Source organism: Carex rostrata, chromosome 9, assembly GCF_964058835.1.
Source record: "Carex rostrata chromosome 9, lpCarRost1.2, whole genome shotgun sequence".
Taxonomy (NCBI): Eukaryota; Viridiplantae; Streptophyta; class Magnoliopsida; order Poales; family Cyperaceae; genus Carex; species Carex rostrata.
Window position 1 is genome coordinate 2410465 of NC_135926.1, and position 22364 is coordinate 2432828.

The following is a 22364-nucleotide window of genomic DNA, read 5'->3' on the forward strand; positions in this document are numbered from 1 at the left end:
AGTAATCCTTACCTATTTACGAATATGCCCCTTGCAAGGCTTTCACGGTTGGCCTAAACCACTCCGCTGATAAACCAGAGTTCAGTGATGAAGTATGACAACCTTTTTTTTTGTGAGACCCTAAACTGAACCCAGCCTCAGACGACACTGAATGTGGTCATAAAGATACATAGGCATGTGCTCCCGATATTCATAATTTGTACAGTAACTAGCATACATGCCAATACCTCTGTGTTATGACCCAAATTGGATCTGAGAACGAACAAATCGATTTTGAATCAGTCAATTATCGTGAAGAAGCAGCGGCTGGGGGTAGTCCAGTCAGGCACCGAGTCAGAAGGAAATTAAAAGTAGAAGTGTTGCAGGTGGGTCTCCATTTAATTTCCTGCTCGAGTCCGCTGAAGAGTTTAGTAACTCGGAAGTAGGGTCCGCATCATCAGAACCAGAGAAGACCCAGGCAGGAGCAACTGGAGAGCATGGGGTGCATTCCGCTGAAGACTGTTAAGACAGATCAGCTATTTCAGCTGATCTGTTTGCTGAGATGTCGCATCGCCATTGATTTGCAAGATCTACTGGACCATTATGATTGTTTCTTATTGTGTTAGTTCAGTCTATAATTAAGTAATGTATCTGTCATCTGTGGATTCAATGGGACGAATTATTGAGGAATTTTGTGGTTCCACCTAAACCTTGACCGTTTCGCCTTTTGTATGAGTATATATGATTGTTCATATATTGAAAATGCACTCAACGAACTTCCTGTGTGGGTCATGCATAGTATAAATCATAAAACCTGTTTCTGGCATTGTTAATGATGGACGATCTAAGGAATTCTGAGAAATGGACCAATACTATCCTTCATTGTAAATGTTAAAATTTAGGGGAAATTTCATGCATACCAATTAAAAACCTGGAAATTATGATTTTTCTTTATGATTAAAAGTATAGTTCTGATAAAATTTAGTTCAAGGTATTAAATTAAAGAACTAAAAATAAAAATAAAGCACAGTGCTAGCTAGATCCTTTCTGTCGAATCAAAGTACGTTGGCTATACATATCAGCTATATATGGTATTTTGTAAACTGCGGATCAGTTTGTGCTATAAATTTATATCTATGTTTTCAAAGTCTAAATAATCAGTCTAAACTATCAACATAATCTCCATATATTAACATGTACTTGGAAATCAAATTTTACATTTTTAAATTTTTTTTTACAATTTCTTTAAATAGGTAAAAAAAAAAATCACTACTTCTTGAAGGTTTAAATTTATAGATCGGATGGTTTTCGACTTATCTAAATAATAGTAAAAAAATGTTAAAAAAATGTAAAATTTAATCTCCAAGTACATATTATATGAAGATTATATTGAATAGTTTAGATCAATTGTATGAACTTTGTAAACGGAGATATTGATCTATAGTATAGACTATTTTGTGCTTTGCAAAGTACCATAACCTTATTTTGTTGTACTCATATTTCAGATTTTTCTGTAGTAGGTGTATAGAATTGCTCATAAATAAAGAGTCAACATTTGATCTAATGGAAAACGACAACACCTTCTTTGTAGAAAGTCGTGATTTCAAAACTGTGATGAGACAGACATTAAATGGAAGTTGAAAGATAGATCTTCATCTTTCTATCTAAAAATAAAATGTTCATATGTCAGCTTTCCACTAACTAACTTGCACGTGATGTCCAACTTGTATTATTATCCTCTAAATTATAAATTATAATATTAAGACTATATTATATTATTTCATAATTTAACATAAAAAAGTTTTTTTTTTTTATTAAAGGGTTCGTGTACATGTCAGAATCTTTTAGATGTTATCTCGAGAATTAAACATATGTCTCTCTGAAGAGAGATGATAGCTCATATCGCTGCACTAAACTCGCGGTCCTATAAGTAATAGTTGTTAATACTAATTTAAAATTTATATTAAAATATTGGGACTATATTATTATTTTTATTTCATAATTTTATCTATTGAATTTGCATCTATCATTTTATTGAATATGTTTGGTGCATTAAATAAAATCATAAAGATCATAAGTTCTCATTTTTGCTATTTCTTTATTTTAACGAATAATATTTCACTATTTAAACTATTGAGTTTATCGAACATAATTAAAATATAATGTAAAAATAATCAATTCTCAATTATATAATATTTCAATCCCTACACTACTTTTACTATTTACTCACAGCCGACAGTATGACACTTTGTTTTGAAAATTAAGTTAAAAAAAAAACAAAGAAAAAAAAAAGACACTTTGTTTTGAAAACTACAAAACCAGCGCCAAGATTTCAAGAAATAAAGAAAGAGAGAGCATAAGTTCCTCTCACTCAACCTCCTTTCCCTGCAAGTTTCTATACGAGTCAGATATCCTCTATAGCTAATTGTACGATCTTTTACCCCCCCTCTACTCTGTTGATAGTCTTTCTCTGTTTTCCTTTGCTTTGCAACTAGAAAAGAAAATTATGATCTTGCATTCTTTGTTGTTTGTTTTATTTTTGCAACCAGGCTACAGAAAGAGAGAGACATGATGGAAGTGAGAGAAGAGGAAAAGAAGTTTTCTTTGAAGGTTTGTGAGGGAAGTTTTACTAGTTGTCATGCTCTCCGTGGGCATATGAATAGCCACTCTGGTGATAAGGGGAAGAGGAAGTCTGCTTATGGACATGAAGAACCTGAGGATCTCACCCCCGATTCTAAACCAATAGATGTCTCTGGTGATCTCAAGAGGAAGACAAGGTCCGCTTATGGAAATGAAGGACCGGAGGATCTCACCCCCAAATCTAAATTGAAATTTGATCTGAACAAGATGCCCGAAGAATTGCTACAAATTGACATTCCTGAATTTGGAGCTGAACAAGTTGGACCTCTTTCCCTAGAGACGTGGCTTAAGGATAGAGAGAAAATTCAGGTAATAGATCCAGCCTCAGACGAGAAGGAACAGATCGACCAATCAACCAAACCAGAACCTGAGGCTGATGTTTCGCTTACTGACTTGAAAACAACCATGTATGAGTGCAATATGTGTTCCAGGACCTTTGGTTCACAGCAAGCACTTGGGGATCACCTCGCTGGTCAGATGAGTGACGGTACCTGTCCACAGGAAATTGAATCAATGGCAGTTGTTCCACGCTTCAATTGTCATGGTTATATTCTGAAAAGTAATTATGTGGGTTGGGCAACACGGAGGCGATCAGTTAAGGTTTTTATTTCTGATTTAGTGAGGAATTAGGATGTCAGTGGTGGGTATTTTAAATGTTTCTAAATTATGTTATCTAATGTCTCAATACAGGGAGCTTAGGATATATATACAGTGCTCAGGTTTCGTTTAGAATTAAGGGATGGTGAAACTAGATTGTTTTGATTAGTGGTTAGCTGCTTAAAAAATTTGTAAGCAGTTTTATTTCTTTGATTGCTCTTATTGTTCATTGCTTGTTTGAATATTCTTATCTTCAATTCTCTGGAATGTTATTTTTCTTCATTTACAGAGAATGATGTTTCACACGTAACTGAAGTATCTTATGGTATATTTTGTGTGCTTTATTATAATTTCTAAGAAATGGACAAACTTATAATTTTGGGGTTTTGTGTGGGTATCTCAAAAAATGTCCAAGACGTGTTTTGTTTTGTATAATGATACAAAGAAAGCAATAAATATAGTATTGAGCAGAAACTAATTTTCAAAAATTGGTAAAAAGGGAACACCTGCCCATCTATGATCAAGATCTGTTTCAGCTGCATCCTGGTGGGTCCAGTACATTTAACTTTTTCTCAGCTAGTTCACTGTAAGTCTGTAACTAAAGTGCGAGTCATGCCATTTTTCATCATCTCTGTAATTCTGAAACAGCCATCAATCCTCTCTAATGTTCTCTCTGTCTTACTGACTGCATAGTTTTTTATCCCTTGAATGGACTTGAGGTCATAAAAATGTCAGATCATGATTTGTTATAAGTTTCTCCCTCAAAAGAATTGTAAACTGATTTCTCTGGATTGACTGAAAATTAAGAGCACGTCTTCAGAGGTATATCAGGAAAAAAATAGCAAACAATGAGGGGGCTAACTGACTGATACTGATTCAGGGATAGAGTGTCTCTGTGGATGTAAACTGATACAAGAAACCAGAAATCAAAACTTACATCCTACTAAGCTAACATTCTGTTGATATTGCAAGTAAATGTATATGGGTATGCTGCTATTTGTCATCCTAATTAATGCAGGGTGGTCCCTTCTTTCATGGGCTAACAGAGTGCAGATAGCTCTTGACTCAGAAAAAGGCCTTTTAAGTACAAAAACTGTGGCGTCTAGAGTGGATTTCATAGTCTATGGTGTCCGGTTCTGGACTTCATATATATACTATGACCTCCGGTATTTTAGGCTCCTGGAAAATGAGGAATAGAAAAGCGGTGCTCACACCTTGTCTATTTTGCCCGATTTTTTTATTAATAGGAAAAGTAAAAATAAAATATTGGTGTCGTAAATTAAAAATGCACTCAACAAATTTCCTGTGAGGGCCATGCATAGTTCAGATTTATAAAACCTGTTTACTGGCATTGTTAATGATCAACGATCTGAGGGATTTCTGATAAATGGATCACTACCCTTCATTTTGAAGGTTATAATTTGGACATTCTGTGTGGATATCTCAAAAAATGACCAAGAAATATTTGGTTTTATATGATGATGCAATAGAAAAGAAATTATAAATAATGGCAATGTCAGCATAAATCAACTTGATGAAATTTGAGTAAAACACAATGAACTTTGTACTGCATCCACAATTTAGAATTTCACTCCTTGTAAAGTAATCCAGATTTTTGGAAATTAACTGCCATTTGAGGGCCACAAATTTAATAACACAACCTTTTTTAAAAAAGAAAAATAGAGAGAGAGAAAGAGAGAGAACATGACCTTCCCTCTTAAAGTTGTAATTTGTCTACTAGAAAATTGACAGAAAAGAAGCAGGACATGACACACTCTAATGTACATAAGCTTAAGCTACAACATGAATTACATTGAACTTTGCTATCTGTAGTTTAGAAGAAAAAAAAAAGTTTTCCACATAAATTTGATGTATGATGGAATATAAGCAAGCATTTTTGCATGCTGAATAAACATGATGAAACCATAGTTTTGCATTAATACTGTACCATTGACAACCAAATCGAGACCTATAAAAGGGTAGCGACAAAACAATGTCTTGTCTACTTGCCCAGCAATTTTTTACCACGTTGATTGGCTCCTTTAACCCGGTAATTGAGCTCCTCGACATCATCATGCATGGCATCAATCGCCTTATTTTGCCTGAAATTGTTTACGGCCATGTCATTTATGAGAAAGCAACAGAATGAATATCCCTGGTGAAGAATTGGACCAAGAAAGGCATTTATTTGTACTATGAGGGAATGGAGCTGACAGGTATGGCCTCCATATATATACTTGCAATAGAATTCATATCCAGTGCAATACCTGACTGAGTACAATGAGATCTGAGCCGTCAGTTTTAATCTGGCACGACTCTCAAAACTGACCCCCTTTATCTAAATAGGCACTACTTTTGAACCAGCTAAGAGTATTGTGCTCGGTCCGGTACCTGAGGGGATACGGACCCCTTGCGGGTCTGTATCCTCTACATTAACACACCGTTTGAGTTTAGCTCCAGACTATCCGATCAGAATCAGGGCCAAACCGGCCCACATCTGTTATGCATGGAGCCCTTTACGGATCCTCCTAATATGTAACGAACGGATCGCATCTAAACACAAACAGTGCGTTAATGCAGAGGATATGAATGTTTGGCAATAGAAAGGCAAATATTTTTGGAATATTTGGACAACTAATGAACTGTGAAAAGTAAAAGAATTGTAAGAAATAAATGTTATTACTTGTCAACTTCAGTGCCCATGTCAATAGCTATATTCTTCAGCTGTCCCAACATATTGCTCAGATCATCAATTTTATCGTCCTGCTTTGCTTTCTCGACCTAAAAGGATAGATGAAAATAAACCAATAACATGTTCAGAATAAATATTATCCAGCATCTGGCATCAATTGATGTGGACTTGCAAGACAACATATTCCATGCCAGTTGGTACAAGAAAACAAGCAACTTCGTTTAAATCACAAGTGCTCCTAGATAATTGTAATTTTGAAGTTTGAGCCTGAATACCCTCAATATAATCGATTAATTTACAAACCTGCACTTTCTCCATTGCAGTAGTGGCCTCTGTATACTTGCGTGGGTTGGACTGTTGACCTGAAGTCAACCCCAATTTCTCTCTCTGCTCCATGTGGTTTATTTTTTTGCTCAAGGGATCATCTATTTGGAAAGATAATATGATCAAACAAAGAACAAGAAGTTAGCATTGAAATAGCATGTTCAAATACAACATTGTCATAAAAAAGTTTTAAATCCCAAGGATACTCATTTTGTATGAGAAATATGATTTGCAATGAAGCTTTCATGCATCCCTCAAAATTCAAAGGAACAAACCAAACAGAACCAAATGCACATCAATCAAACAGCACCAAAGAAAGCAGGAGCTTTTGCAAATTAAACAGACTTTACCATATTGGGAAGTGCATATAAAATTTTGGGTTATTTGGATTTAGTGTGCAAACTTTTAGAAGAAAGTCAAGTGAAGAATGACAAAATTACCCGTAGCTTTTTGACATAAATTCACCTACTAAGAGAACTCATGTATGCATCAATCTGTTTTAACTAACAGAAAAGAGTTCACTAAATTTACGGGAAAATCATTAAAATTTAACAGAAACTATCTTTTTCCATAAGATTTGTCTAAGGGTATGTTTGCAAAATGGTGATATAAAATCTTTAAGGGGCCTCACTGCACTTATTACTTCTCTAGTGGACTGGTAATTTGAGGAAGACAGAAAATCAAGGTTGGGTCTTATGTTGCATGCATCTCAGAAAAAGTCAGTTCTTAGACTCTTATTCAAGAACCTGAGATATAATGGATGTCAATTTCAATGGTATATAATTTCAGACATTATTTACAAAATGCCCAGATGTTTGTACGTTATATTTACCTAGTGTAATCTCTGGTCCTTTTATTTCACGAGTTTTCTTTGGCTTCCAGGGCTTAGAAAAGAGACCTCCAAGACTATTCAAAAGCTTCTCACTCTGAAACAACACAGATGAAATTGACTTGAGAAATCTGCCCACAAAAAGTCAAAGGAAAAAACTACCAAAAAGATTCTGAAAAGCTGCAATTAAATTGAACAATATAACTATTATAGACAGAAGAAACACTACTTTTTATCTTATTCTTACTTGAAAGTAATAATTTTTTTGAAAACATATATGAAGTAATAATGGATGTACATAAATGCTAGAGGCGTAATACAAAATCAAGTGATTGTCAGAAATCACATCGCTCCAATTATTCATAAATTAAGGGTATATTCCACCAAGTTCTCGTGCCAGTTGTGCTAGTAGTAGACCTGAACGCGGTATTCTTAATTATCAAGAATGCATTATTAGTGGCGGTATTGCTAAAATCTTAAATAACCCAAAATAAGTTTCACTAAAGCTCCATTAACCTTCTTTAGAATAAACTTCATTTTGAACCAATTTTGCCCCCAATTAAACTAGGTAAACAACCCTTAATAAGCTAGTCGGATCTTAGTTACCCCTCACTGGTGCAATTCAGTAGGCTCAAATCCTCATGCAAACTTGCAAACCAAACATATAAACCATCTTTGTAGATCAAGCTTACTATTTGTCTTAACAAAAAATAATCACAAGAGATGGGCTTAAAATTGGTAATATTTATGTGGATATAAAAAAGTGAATAATTTATGTGGATGTAAAAAGGAAGAAAATGTCTGAAAAAACAATTCTTTCATATCCTGATGCAGAACAAAGATTACTGTGCAGAAAAATGTAATTTACAAAACATCACAAAAAAGTGTAATAGAGAAAATTTACCCTGCTGAGGTCTTGGTCTATGTTAGCAGCAACCTGGTGGGTCCGGTGTATCTGCTCCCCCTGCTGGTGCAGGGTAACTAAAGTGTTTGTAGCGTCTTCTCTTATCATCTCAGCAATCCTCAAACAATCGTCAACCTTCTGTGTCGTTTCCTCTGCCTTATTGGCGGCATAGCTTTCCAGCTCCTGAATGGATTGGTTTTCGAAATCAGGACCCGACCCGTACCCGACTTTAGACTTTGTGGGGACTGAGGAGGCTCTGGAGGGTCTTTTGTTAGGTGCTTCTGAGTCGGAGTCGGAGTCGAATGGGTTTGTTTTGTTGGAGAAAGCTGAACTGACTGAGTGCTGCTTACCAGGCCTTGATATCGGCATCTTGTTTTACAATCTAATAATTTGAAGCATTATAAAAACTTAGCTGGTACAATCTATTAGATCAGGAGATTATTTCCAAGTTTGTATGGCTTATTAGATGATAAATAAGTACAAGAAATTTAAAAGAACAGGGTCGAAAGAAGCAAATCAGTAAGTTTGCCTAATGCTGCGAGTCAACAATTCTATGCAATATTCTCTCGACTTAAAAAGAAACGAATCCGCCAGTAAAAAAAAAAGTAAAAAGTAATTATGGAATTGAGTTCTCCATCCAAATTCATCTTTTGTGTTTATAGACATTATAATCTAGATTCTAACCAAGCAATGAGTAAATACTGGTACCAAATTTAAAATCTGGTCAGGAACACCGAACAAATACAGTTTTTGCAGCACTCTATAGGAATCAAGACCCAATAAATAATCCATTTCTTCCTCTACGGAGGAAGCAAACTCATAAATGGAAGAGATCAAGTGTAATCACCCAGATAAATATAAAAGCAGCAAACCTAACTTACAGCTGCAGATGACCGAAATCAAACAAAAAGCAAGAAATTCGATCTTAGATAGAGTCTAAGCAGCAATGCGGTACTTTAATTATTATCCTATCGACCAAAAGATATACTCACCAGCGACGAAAACAATGAGAGAAATTGACTCCTTCCGCTCGCCTTTTGTCCTATTAGAAAGGGATTCGACCGTTGGAATTTTGTCTGGTTGATTTAAGCGGCTTGATTGATTTTGTATTACGAAAGAGCGCCTTTTAATTTGTCTTATTTTAGTAAGATTTTGCCACCATGGATCTGTTTGGAGATCTGCGATCTGGTCCAGAACACGGGGGGTCTTTTTCTTCGACTGGGCATAACCTTTGATTTACTAATAATAACCTAGAATTTAGAATCAATCAACAGCTAAAACAAGGTATTTAGGATCTCCTGATGTCACTAATGGTGTAGCGACTCCTGTTGCCACACGGTCACAGAGAAGTACCTGTTTCTGTGCCTCAACTCATCTATGTAATATAAAAAATTAATATTTTCGCTCTAAAATAATTACTTGTCTCATAATTTGGATTGCTTGGGTCAAGTATGGTCCGATTTTTTTATTAATCGAAAATAAAATAAAATAAATATCACGAAAGGAGATTATTTTGATGAAAAATCGAAATATAAGAAAAACAGAATGGTTTATTCCATTTGATATTGTAGATGGACGGGATTAGGGGTGCACAAAAAATTCGAGATTCGTGATTCGATTCGAGTTCGATTCGAAAAAGTTCGAAAAAAATTTGATTTGAAACTAATTCGGTTCGAAATTAATTCAAACCAGTTCGATTCGAAATTAATTCAATTCGAATTCGAACCAGGACAGGTTCGAATCGGTTTGGTTCGAAATTATTTTGGGTTCGAAATTCAACTCGGAGTAGGAGTATGGGCCATAGAAAATAGTACCGTTAAATGCAGTGGGCCCGGTACTATCATATACACCTCGTGTTCTCTGTGCGCCTCTGCATATACCCAGGCCCTACAACTCTTTGATACATCAATGTGACAATCCGTGAATGGCTCAAGGTTCACATTTGGGCTCACTTATTGGGTTGCTTATGATAAATATTAAAATAATGGAGCTATTGAAGGAAGCAGAGCACAGCGCCCAGTCGTCCGGTTTATAACATTATCCCACAATTTCAAATCAAAATAAAAGCAGCTTTCAGTAGCCTATAAAAGCAGCTGGGTTCTGAGAAGAATTTCAAAACCAATTAACTTGACCCTATGAAAACAGAACTCGGATAATGGGTTTTGTTTTAGTTTAAATTTGTTTGGATCTGAATCTGAATTCTTTTGTTAATAAATTAAATAATTTAAATTTAACTGAATTGGTTTTAATTTCGAATTAATTTCGATTCGAATCGAACCAGTTCGAATTATACTGAATCGAATTTGAACTGGTTTTTTAGGTTCAAAATCATTTCAATTTCGAACTGGGTTCGATTCGAATTAATTTCGAATTCGAATTCGAAATTGGGTAGGTTCGGTTTGGTTCGGTTCGTTTGCAGGCCTAGACGGGATAAAGCCGAATTTTTTATTAATAGAAAAAAATAATTGAAATATCGAAATACGGGATAGACCACAATTCACACACACCTAAATCAAATTTGTGATACAAACCTTACAACTGAAATAATTTTTTTAATCACACTGCATAAATTCATGTTACATATATATTTTAGAGAAGATCTTGTTCTGCCTTTGCTTTTTGTATTTTGACTGGTCAAAGAGTGTGTATGAGTCTTTGCATTGCTTACATGCCAGGTCATGATACCTTCTCCCTTTGACTGAGATACATGATGCTACATGCCTACATCTACTTTGAATCTTTGGTAAAATTGAATCTTTGATTTACCAAAGATAGATAAATTTGGAGACAAGTAGCCGCTCTTTCCGTGTTGAGTACAGTGTTATCAGAACCGGGCGGGTCTGCTTGTACCGTCCGGCTATTTCTTTTTTTTTCCTTTCCTCTCCGCTGAATTTAGTTAGCGCCGGTTAACTAAAATTAATCCGGACGGGATAATTAGACCCATCCCGTTGAACGAGTTATTTCAGCCCGTCCCGTTTTACTTATAAAACACATATTCTATCCCGTATTTCGATATTTTAATTTTTTTTTTTCTATTAATAAAAAAATCGGCGGGATAAAGCATCTTGTCCCGTTAATCTTATCCTAATTAGCAATCTAACAAAAAAAATGGACTGAATAAACCGTCCTGTCTGTCACTTTAGCAATTTTTTTTTAGTGTTTTTTCTTTTTCATTCTCTTATATGAAAACAAATTCCCAAAAAAAAATTGCTACAGTGCTGGACGGAATAATCTATTCTGTTCAGAAAAAAAAAAATTTCCTGCTTAGTAGGCTATTAATCTAGACTAGAAATTTTGTACCATCTTGGAAACGGGATAATCAATTCTATTTTTCCTATATTACGATTTTCCAGCAAAACAATCCTCATTCTCAATATTTATTTTATTTTATTTTTATTAATAAAAAAACACCTCCAGTTTCTTTCATCACGCTTCTATAGTAAAATTTACATAATACCATTATATGCAATAATATATCTAGCCATATTCTTCTTAGACATCAAAGATAATTAATTATCGAGGAGGATTTAAATATTTTCATCTTTTGTGCCTTCATTATATCTTCACTTTTAATAACTTTTATAACTCAAAGTTAAAAATTTGAAAATCAAAATAAAACCGTTGGATATGATCTGCATCATTTTATCTAAAAAATTATGACATTCATCTTTGTTTTAGCTATCATGCTCTTATAAAAATGTAGTAATGTGAATAATTTCTATATGTCGGTTTTTTTAACTTATTGAATCATATAAAAACAAAATTGAAATATAATATTTTTTTATGAGCACATAGAGAAAATAACATAGATCATATCTAATAGTTTTATTTTAATGTTTATAATTTAAAGTTTGAATTATTCACATTTTAAAAATAAAAATATAATGGAGACAGAGGCATTTGAACCTTCGACATAATTATCACATATAATTCAAATTGACGGCCATATAGATACTATGGTTTTGATATCACTGTAAATGAAATCGAAATTGGTGTCCCATGTGATGCACAAAGCACAACAGACTAAATTATCACATCTCAAAATCGGTCTTAGTTTCTGAGTGAGAAACATACATCTTCTTAGAAATGTAAAACAGCAAGTTTATTTATTTAATGAGCCTTGTTGGATCGATTATGCATGAAACTGAGATCCGGCCGAATGCCTCATAACTTCAGCTCAACCTTTTAGGCTCATACTAACAGCAGGGATGACATATTAAATCTCGCCCGGTCCGATACAATCCTATCAGAACCGGTCTAGCAAATTTGCTTTTTGTACCTTCAAATTACATTATTTTTACAGATGGCAAATGAATATGGAGTAACTATGGAATGTCTCCAACTAAAACAAAATTTGAAAATCACTTCTCCATAAAGTGTATAAAGGGGTGCAAACGGATCAGGTAGTGGTAAAAAAATTTCAGATACGAGTAGGAATCAGATATTAAACGGAAACGAATGCGGATATTCATTTTTTAATACTATTATTTATTAAAAAGATATATAAATATTATTAAAAAAACCAAAAAATCTTAACATTTATTTAACTATAATGGTGAATAACATAATTTTTTTCATAATATATATATCTACTATTCATATACGAATATTTAAACTTCAAAAACAATGTATTCATATCCGCACGGATAGTACAATCCGTATTTATTTTTCACATACAAATCCAGATTCGGACATAATATACAATCTGTTTGCACCGTGCATTGTTTAGAAGGTCATCAGCAAAGCATTAGTAAACTATAATACCACCAAAACCTAACGCTAGAACAAATTGATTTGTAACTTTCTAAAGATCGCATAACATAACTATATCAAAAGAAGCCATACTAAAGTTAAACTTACACACAAGAATAACTATGACTTTACAACTACCTCTTCTTATAAATTCTGAAACCATACAAAAAAGCACTCCTCATCCCCATACCCCAAATCCCAAAAAGAAAAACCAAAAATAAAAATCATAAAGATACTCAATTTATCTATCTTTATAAAAAAGAAATTACGAGCCTTCTTGCAATCTCTTGAGCATCATGACATGCTTTGACCCCGCACAGTGCAAATCAAACACCTTCTGACTATTCACGACAATATTGCACACACCGCAAACCCTGACCCTGTCAACTGGTGCACCGGCATCATAAACCCTTTTTTTCGTCACCTCCAGTTTCTCCAGGCTAGCCGGGACAGTCGGCATGCACTTTTTCTTCCTTTTTTTTGTTAGTTGAGGGGAAGCCCGTAGGCAGCTCTTTCTCTTCCTTTCTGATGGCTGAGAGGGGCTTTTTGGTAAATCATCTGTTCCCTTTGGCTGGGGCCCGATCATTGGTGTAATGGCCCCTTGTAGCTTCTCCAAGTTTCTTTGGTGCTTCTTGCCTTGCCTGTGGATCTCCAAATCCTCGGCAGTACTACAGCTAATTTTGCATATCTGACAATAACTATCGGTTTTTGCAGGTTTGGGCTTTTTGTGCTTGGGATTTGGATTCCATTGTCGTGGGCCTGGAACAACTTTGGTCGGAGGAGGGTATTGTGGATATTGCGTGGTCACCCTATTGGCTACCTGTTGGATTAAAAAATTTATAATTAGTACGAGTTTTGAATAAATAATGACATGCATATGGGTATCACTATAAAGTGTGAAAATGTCATATACATCCCTGCAAAACGAAACATATGACACAACCAGATATAAGCAAAATTTTCAAGTACTCCCACCCTTCCTACACTAGTTCATTTTGTAAAGCACCCAAATTAACCAGACAGGAAATTCTAAAATTCATTTCAAATAAATAAAAATCTGTTAAGTTTGTATATAATACCCCATTGTTGCCGGTATGTACATGTTAAATTACTATGTTTGATAGGTATAAATTCAGTACAGGTACAACATCAATACATACCACCTGATTACGGACTGACATATTGGTTCCATCACCATTACCACCAGGTACCTGATTACCGCACAATTAGTAGTATGTACCAGTTCCTCTTATAATGAAATTCAATATTCCTTACCATACTTTATGAAATAATTGTTGTTGCCATACCAGTACTTGGTAGTACTGCTGACAATGCCCATCCATAGCAGAATTCACTATATAATTACAGTACTGGTCCTAGTGATTAGATTCTCGTTATGTTTATTGAGTTGAAGAGTATAGCATTTTAAGGAGAAAACTGAATTTCCCTGGCACTGCAATTGTAACAGTCTGTGCCTTTCCTTTTTTAAGTTATAAAAGTAAATCAAGTACCAAATAAGTAGCTTAGTATTTTGTGACACCAAGAAAAGTCTTGTTTCTTTCCTCAATGATTTCATTAAACATGTTGATTGTAGATCTTACTTTATTGGTGGGTTCAAATCTGCTGTAATGCAACATAACCAAAAGTCAACACTTGTCCTTTTAAAGAAGAACATAAGTTTAAGGTAATAGTATTTGTGATTTTGCAAGTTATAATTCCTTTTTGAAGGTTATAAAAATGGACAGACTACATCATAGCAGTGTAAACCTTAAAACCAAAGGACCGATATTTGCATTAAGAACACCACAACCAACTTTGTGCAAAATGTACGTAATCTGGCATGGAACAATTAACCCTCATCCAAAAACCAGCACAACTCATACCAGAAAACAACCAATGTGCCGAAACTATGGGTGACTAATATATGACGTACCTGAGGATACCCATACGGGTCATATCCCCCGGACTGGTATGCTGGCCTCTGGTATGAGTACCCGCTCACACTGTACCCACTACCTGGGTGGGCAGAGTGTGTCGCATATGGGTCAGGATACAGGTCATACCCCTTACTATAATGTGAAGTAGGGTTAGTATAGTAGGCCGAGCTGAACCCATAACTTTGCCTCGGTGCAGATTGCTGGACCACGTTTGTGTCGCTAGGATACACCTCAGGAGCAACGTAACGGGGTATATCTGTCGGAGGTGGATTCTCTACTGGCGTCGGCGCGCTGTATCCGGAGGCTACGGTAGAAGTGTAATTATACGCTGGTGGAGGTGGAGTGGTGCGAAAAGGAGGCGCACTGTAGTGAGAGAGAGGAGTATGGGACGCATGCGCCGTGGGTGGCGCATTGTAGCGAGGGATGGAAGAATCGGGGTGCCAGTGCGCAATCGACCGCGCAGGATAACTGGTTCGCTTGGTCGGAGGTGGGAGATAGGCCCCTGGATTAGGAGCGTGATCCATACGACCAGAAATTTTGAAAGGGAATGGGAAAGAGAGAGAAAAGACGAAGCCGATGGATTATTGAATCTCGAGTCTCGACTCTTGACGGAGAGGAAGAGGGTTTAATTGAAAATTCTGGCTTGTTTTGGTACTACAGAGTACAACTCAACATGGTAAATTGGGTAATGATTTTAACAAAGTAGTTTTGACTTTATGCAGCGCACTAACCATGTTTTGATTCTATGGTCTGTAAGCTGTATGAAGCCAAAACTAGTCTGTTAAAATATTTACTCCTGAAAATTTGTTGTTAGGCCTGGTCTGTGCTGGCTTCGTTAATTGTAGTATTTTTGTAATGCAACAATATCATATGGCGCTTCACATTGCAAAATGAAACAGGTGACATTGGGCGAATCCTTGGTTACTTAGATCTATGTATATGAGTTATATTATTAACCATTAAGTCAAGTAGGCAACTACTGATAATACATGTAAGATAGCACAGTGAAATCACTATGTTAATTTATTTTAACTTGTTTGAGGTATGTTTTGTGATTTACTGATTTATGTATTTGAAATTTGAAATTGCTTAAGGCTAAGCAAGCAAGATTTCTTAAGGGATTATGGCACTTTGAAGGTGTTAGAATGTTTTGAATTTACATTTCGCAGATGATATCCTTATTTTCTTAGAAGAAAATGATAAAATGGTAGAAGCTCTAAAGCTTTTATTGTCTGGGTTTGAAAATATGACAGTTCTTAAAATTAATTTTTATAAAAGTGTCATGATTCCTTTTAATTTAGTTGAAATAAAGAGTACTAGACTTGCTTCTCGTTTTGGCTGTCTTGTGAGCCAACTTCTCATTACTTATTTAGGAGTTCCTATTCATTGAAAAACTATACCTGTAGATTGTTGGAATGTTTTAATTGAGAAAATTGAAAAAAAAAGTTGCAATGATGGAAAAGTAAAATGTTGTCTGTTGGGGATCGAGATACACTTTTTAACTCTGTTATTTCAGCAATTCCTTTATATTGGTTAACTCTTTACAGGATGCCAATGCAGATCAGACATAGGATAGATAAACTCCGACGTCGATTCTTGTGGTACGGAGGTAGTTCAGTTAGGAAAATATTTATTTGGTTTTATAGGAAGTGGCTTGTGCAGATAAATCTCGAGAGGGATTGGGAATTCTTAATTTTAAAATAATTAATTCTACCTTATTAGCTAAATGGTGGTATCAATTTAATGACCCTAGAGTTATAGGTAAGTGAAAAGAAGTCCTAAAAACCAAATATGGGCCACAAGGGATTCATTATCAATTATCAGTTTTTTGGAGGGTTGTTGTCAAAATGAAATATATAGTTGAGTTAGGTTTTAGAAAAACTATTGGTGATGGAAACGAGGTGTTATTTTGGACTTACAGGTGGATGTGTGAGTGTCATATAAATGTTTTATTTCCTAATTTATTTTCAATTGCATATGATATTGGTTTGACAGTAGCTTCAGTTTTAGGAAGTGAACAAATTAATCTATCATTTAGACGACAGTTGACAGGGTCGTATAGGGAAGAATGGGTCACTTTGATAAATAATTTGAGTTCAATACATCTGATTAGGGATAAAAATGATGAATTACATTGGAGATGGAAAGCTAATAGTAGATTTACAGTACATTATTTTTACACTTGGCTTGAGTATGGTGGATTTAAAAATAAAGATTTTGATACTAATTGGAAAACACAAATTCCTCTTAAAATTAGGATATTTCTATAGTTAGTAAAACAAAAGAAAGTTTTAACGAGGGTTAACTTGAGTAAAAGGGGTTGGCCAGGAGACGTAGGTTGTCCTTTTTGTGGTGAATCAAAAACTGTCGATCGTTTATTTTTACAGTGTTCCTTCGCTAAAGTAATTTGGAATTGGATTGTTGAATATAACAACTTTGTTTTTAATATCAGCACTATGGAGGAGCTTTGGTTTATTGATGCTTTAATACCATTAAAAGATAGGCTATTAATAGAATTAGTACGAGGAGCTGTTTTGTGGACTTTATGGTTGGCAAGAAATAAGTTGTGTTTTTAGGGGGTTAGAGCTAAACCTCGAGTAGTAGGAGCTCAAATTATTTCTATTGCAAAATTTTGGGTGACTTCAAAAGATAATGGGTATGTTCTTAAATTGTCATTAGTACTTCCTACTGATGTATTGCATATTCTTTTTTTTTTGTGATGATTTACTTGCACAGGAGGAGGCTATGGATGAGATAGTGCAGGAGCACAGGATCCCTCTTCTTACAGATGGATCCGACTCAAAGGAGGACAATGAAATTTGATACGGGGGTGCAGCAATTTTGTTTTAGTATAGATGCAATTTCTTGTATTAGTGTTTGATATTAATTGGATGTTGTTTTTGTCTCTTGGCTTTTGGATATATGCTTTGTTATGTTGTATGATGGTTTAAATACGTACTTGTGTAGTTGATTGGTATAAGTCAGTACTGGTAGCACTAGTACCAATACTTGTCTAACAATGTATGATTTCGATTTATGAAATCGGTGTACTCCACTATTATAAAAAAAAAAAAAAAATTGAAATTGCTTGATGTATGCAATAATGCAATGTATTAGTTCTTTTGCAGGAGGATTTTACGCGCTCTTGATATTAATATTTGCTTTAATCTGATTGAAGTTCATTTAATTTTAGGATCAAAGTAAATAAACATAAACAAAACTACAAAAGTACATAATGCAAGTGAAAAAAAATGTATAAACGTTTTTAGTGATTTTCACTGGTTCATACCTTTCTAATAAAAGAATTGCATCTTATCGTCAAATGCCAATACATTGAAAATTGAAACATGTGCATTAACAACTACCTCATTTAATATTCCCGTTAATTTGTCAAATGAAAAGAGTGCTAATTTTGTGCTTATCTGAATATATGTCAGTAATTTATAGCCCAATATTATTCTGAGAATTTTCATGTCGTTTAAATTACATCCAAACTTGCTAAAACAAAGACAATTACAGCATTAAACTGATTAAATAGCAATTAAATAATGATGAGATAGATTAAACTATAAATTAACATCCTACAGTTAAATAACTAAGACGATCCCTAAAATCTAGATTTTACCCCATCAAAATTGAATCATCAATCCCGGAGTGATGCTATTTGTATCCAAACATACGCTATAATTAAGTGTGCATACTAACTTGTACCATGTGAACAATTGGTATAGACAACGTAATACCACGCTAACATATAAATTAAAGAGAAATAATGAATGCATAATTTGTAATGTCAAACATGGACGGCTGCAGAAATAAAAGCAAAACAGTTCATACAAGAGTCTACATAACTCAGAAAGTAGCCGAGGAAAATACTTATAAGTTACTCTAAATTTTGCAAAAATCCAAAAAAACCTTGAATTCTACAACTCCTAAAGCACTAACATAGATATTTTGATTTCAGGAGTGTGGAGTTTAAGCAACAACTGGGACCCGGCCAGCAACCTGATCAAGATCTCGCCGTCCCTGTGAGGTCAGCATCCTTCCACTGCCAGTTTATAAATAGCAGCATGAAACACAAATTAACAAAACAAATATGTTCGATATGCTAGTAAAATTGTTATTCTACATCCAAACATTTAACATAACCTTGATGTTAATATAAATTAAACCATTCAGTCAAACAGAAAATATATAAATTAAACCAGAATCAACCCCCCGTGTCTGTATCCTCTGAGATAATCTCAAATTCTCAGTTATCTAAAGCCGGCCCAAATTGTTTTTTGTGCCTATTCAGAATGGAGATTTGAGCAGAAAGGATTTGCACAGTACAGGAATTCTGCTGATCAAATCAAGATTTGAGATATCTCAAGGGATGCAAATCCCCCGCAAGCCCACAGAAAAATTATAGTTAATTTCTGTAGAATATGACATGAGTTTGTCCAAACAAGACCACTGCTTTTAGAAGAAAGCGCATGCCAAAAAAAATTTAGTCCTGAATTTAAAATTATCCATACAAAATATATTTATGGTAATATTTCTATAATCCAACCACAAGTAGAACCGGAAGCATTGGGGTCTACGAATTTCTAATAAACCAGCACAGATTATCCTCTCAGGTAGCACACCGAGTACAATACTCATAGCCAGGCCAAAATCATTTTGATGCCTATTTAGAATACAGTGAGGTTCGTTTTGAGATTCGCGACAGATCTAATAAACCAGCAAACTCAAAGATCATTCTACCCATTCAGGTATTGCAATGGATGAATTCAAAAAATTAACAAACTGATTGGGACACAAAAAAATCACAGCATTAACCTCACAACGAGTTCAAAAAATTACCCCTTGGGGTCGATGTCAACGATGTCCATATCCTTCAACTGCTGAAGTATGTGGCGAGCGACGGCCCCACTGCTCTTGCAGAAGTGAGGTGGTGCAGCCCCGTTTCTTCTACGGCCTCCGTATATCTTCTGGAAGCCCCCCACACCAATACCATTCCTCAAATATATTTTTCTTGCCATCGATGCTATTGAATCAATTAAAGGTTTGTTTGTAATTAATTTTCAGAATGTGCTCTAAATTGTAGAGTTACATGTTAGTATATCGAAATAAAAGAAACTTACCAGCTCTGATGTAGTACCAGTCAGGGTCATATGGGGCTAGCTCCTTGAACCGAGCCGTCTTGACGATGTCAGTCCAATGAGGCAGCTCCATCTATTTTGAAAATTACAAAAATAATTATTAGAATTTCACCATGAAACCAAGTAATTGAAGCACCGGGCTCTTGGGCATTGAATAAGACAGGATATCACTCCGAAGATTTAATTACAACACCTCAATAAGTACATATTATTTTCACTATAATGTGAGACTTGATTAGTTATTTTGCAAGGAGAATGAAAAGGATTGAGTTGTAGGGATTTAATGATGAAATAGTCAACATTTTTAAGGAAATCAAGGGATGATAGTTTTAATATAAGTATTATATTTCTTCATCAATTTAATTATTCTATTCCACCGCTTTTAACATCAAAATATTGTATGACACCAGTTTGTAAATGAGTATTAACAGGGCAATGTTTAGACAATAGAAAATAATGGATTATACCTCTCTAACGTGCTAACATATTCAATTTAGTAGTAAGCATAAGACATTCTATGGTAATATTTTCAAACAAAGAAAATCATGGTAGCTTGGTTATCATGCAGATTAGCTCTAGAAATCCATACGAAGTGCTATAACAAAAAATAAAAAATAAACAGACTACAGAATACTGCGGATAAATAATTTTTTCAATAAGATCTGATTATCCTTACACATCAAATAAAATAACCATGTCTAAGTCAAATCAAAGCCAAGAAGATCTTATCTTAAAGATACGCTGCACTAAAACTTCAAAGGAATCGATGCCTATACAACTTGTTGAGCAAAAACTAGTTGTTCTACCCAAAAACTCGAAACAAATCTCGAAAACAGTTCACCTTTCCAGAGCGCTTGAGGTGAGCGGCATAGGCCGTGACGAACTCGTGCGGAGAAACATCTTTCACCGTTCTTCCCGTCTCCATGGTTGATGCCTAGCGAAGGGCGACTGATGGGAGAGACGGCGCTCGCGGTGCTAGGGTTTTGAGATTCCAAAACGAATTCTTCCCCTTATAAATATGCTATGGACGGACTCGATGTAATCACACGCGGTGATGGGGGCTTTTTATTTTTATTTCTTTTTTTTTCACGACATAGGGGCCCATGGGCCTGGTATACACCACGTAAGGAGCTTACTATTCTTTTGGGCCAGCCCATGATGAAATTCCTTCTTTTGTTTCCTTGTGATTTGTGAATTAATTTAAATTCGTTTCTCTTGAAATATCTACGTTCGTAAAGTATACTGAAACTAAAATATAAATAATTAAATTAATTTAAATTGCATTTCAAAAACACTGCACTCGTGCAATTAATTTTGATTATTTCTAGCTTTCAGAAATTGAAAAAAACATATCCATAAATCTCATAAATTATTTTTTAAGATGAACGAGTGAATACGAATTAATAATTTTTGCCAATATAACATTTGAAATCAATTTTATTTTAAAAAAAATGTTTATGTTTGTGAAGTTATCGTATATTTCTGAAATTTCAATAAATTGCCACTTAGAATTTGAAATTGAAATGATATTCCCAAGTATAGATACTCTGAGTGATTTTTTCGGCCCATAGCAATAAAAACTATTCTAAAATTTATTTGTCGATTGTTAATCGAATATGTATTAACTAATTTTGATCGCTAAGGAACTAAGAATTAAATATTTATAAAAATAACAAATCTAAAATTATAGATAAGTTGTAATGATTTAGTAAAACAAAACTTGAAATAGATTTATTATTGTTGAGTGATTTAGATTTAGTGATTTGATGTTAGATGCTTTCATTTATTTTATTGTAACACCATAATGTCTCCATGTCTCTACTTTTGATTTTCTAATAATCAAAATGCTGAAACTGAAATTTCAAAACAAATTCATTCCGTGTGATTTGTGTTATTTTCTTCACACGTGCATAAATATCTGTCACTTTTTAATTTTATTTTTATATAATTCATTAAATTGAAAAATCAATGTCTATAAATTATCTATATTGATGCATTTTTGTGAGTTTGTTATGTCAATTAAAATTAAAATCACAGTATCTTGATATTTTACACATACATAGTTAAAATAATATTATATCACATATATGATTTTATTTTAAAATTTGAGTTTTAAATTTAATATTATTGATTTAATAATCAAGGCGCGATGAAGGCACTTAGCGTGGAAGCATTTGAACCCTTTTCTTTATTTTTACTATCAGTCGATTAGCCCTGAATGTGTTTTGAAATTGTACATACAGGATCTAATTAAAAAATGTTGAAGCATGTCTATGACAACGAGCTGCTAAAGAGCGAGTTAAGCCTCACTCATAATCATCTTGTTTATGGATCAAGCTGAGCGAACGAGTTTGAATTTTAGGTTCCAAACTGAAATTGTTGCTCAAGACTGACTTGTGGCTTGTCCGAGCGAACCGAGCTAGCTCGTTACCAGCTTGGAAGATTCATAAATTTGTATATTTTCTTTTTCGCTATATCTTAAATTTTCATAACACGTCTTTTCAATAAAACAAAATAACATTTATATGACTAATTACTGAGAAATACTCTTAATTCAGCTACAATT

At 34.4% G+C, this 22364-nt stretch overlaps 3 protein-coding genes across 4 annotated transcripts in view; all 3 read right to left on the bottom strand.

Moving 5' to 3' along the window:
• Positions 1–4817: 4817 nt before the first annotated feature.
• On the bottom strand, positions 4818–9202 carry LOC144559011 (SNAP25 homologous protein SNAP33-like). Its single transcript, XM_078307907.1, has 6 exons — positions 8958–9202; positions 7966–8347; positions 7065–7158; positions 6212–6333; positions 5900–5997; positions 4818–5318 (listed from the first exon to the last, which is right to left on the bottom strand). The coding sequence occupies exons 2-6, from the start codon at positions 8332–8334 to the stop codon at positions 5219–5221; spliced, it is 783 nt and encodes a 260-aa protein (XP_078164033.1). The 5' UTR covers positions 8335–8347; positions 8958–9202; the 3' UTR covers positions 4818–5218.
• A 3556-nt stretch (positions 9203–12758) lies between these two features.
• On the bottom strand, positions 12759–15263 carry LOC144559885 (uncharacterized). Its single transcript, XM_078309040.1, has 2 exons — positions 14651–15263; positions 12759–13537 (listed from the first exon to the last, which is right to left on the bottom strand). The coding sequence occupies exons 1-2, from the start codon at positions 15176–15178 to the stop codon at positions 12983–12985; spliced, it is 1083 nt and encodes a 360-aa protein (XP_078165166.1). The 5' UTR covers positions 15179–15263; the 3' UTR covers positions 12759–12982.
• A 3150-nt stretch (positions 15264–18413) lies between these two features.
• LOC144559082 (Ribosomal protein S19e family protein) overlaps positions 18414–22364 on the bottom strand; it is a 99780-nt gene continuing 95829 nt past the window's right edge. Inside the window, exons 2-5 of one of the 2 annotated variants that reach the window (XM_078308018.1) lie at positions 20640–20746; positions 19781–19871; positions 19500–19683; positions 18414–18702 (exon numbers count right to left, since the gene is read on the bottom strand). In XM_078308018.1, the coding sequence (XP_078164144.1) occupies positions 18630–18702; positions 19500–19683; positions 19781–19871; positions 20640–20723 (432 nt within the window). In that variant the 5' untranslated portion in view covers positions 20724–20746 and the 3' untranslated portion in view covers positions 18414–18629. Of the gene's footprint in view, positions 18703–19499; positions 19684–19780; positions 19872–20639; positions 20839–22364 lie in introns of those variants that run through there. The other variant, XM_078308017.1, reaches the window with a different exon arrangement.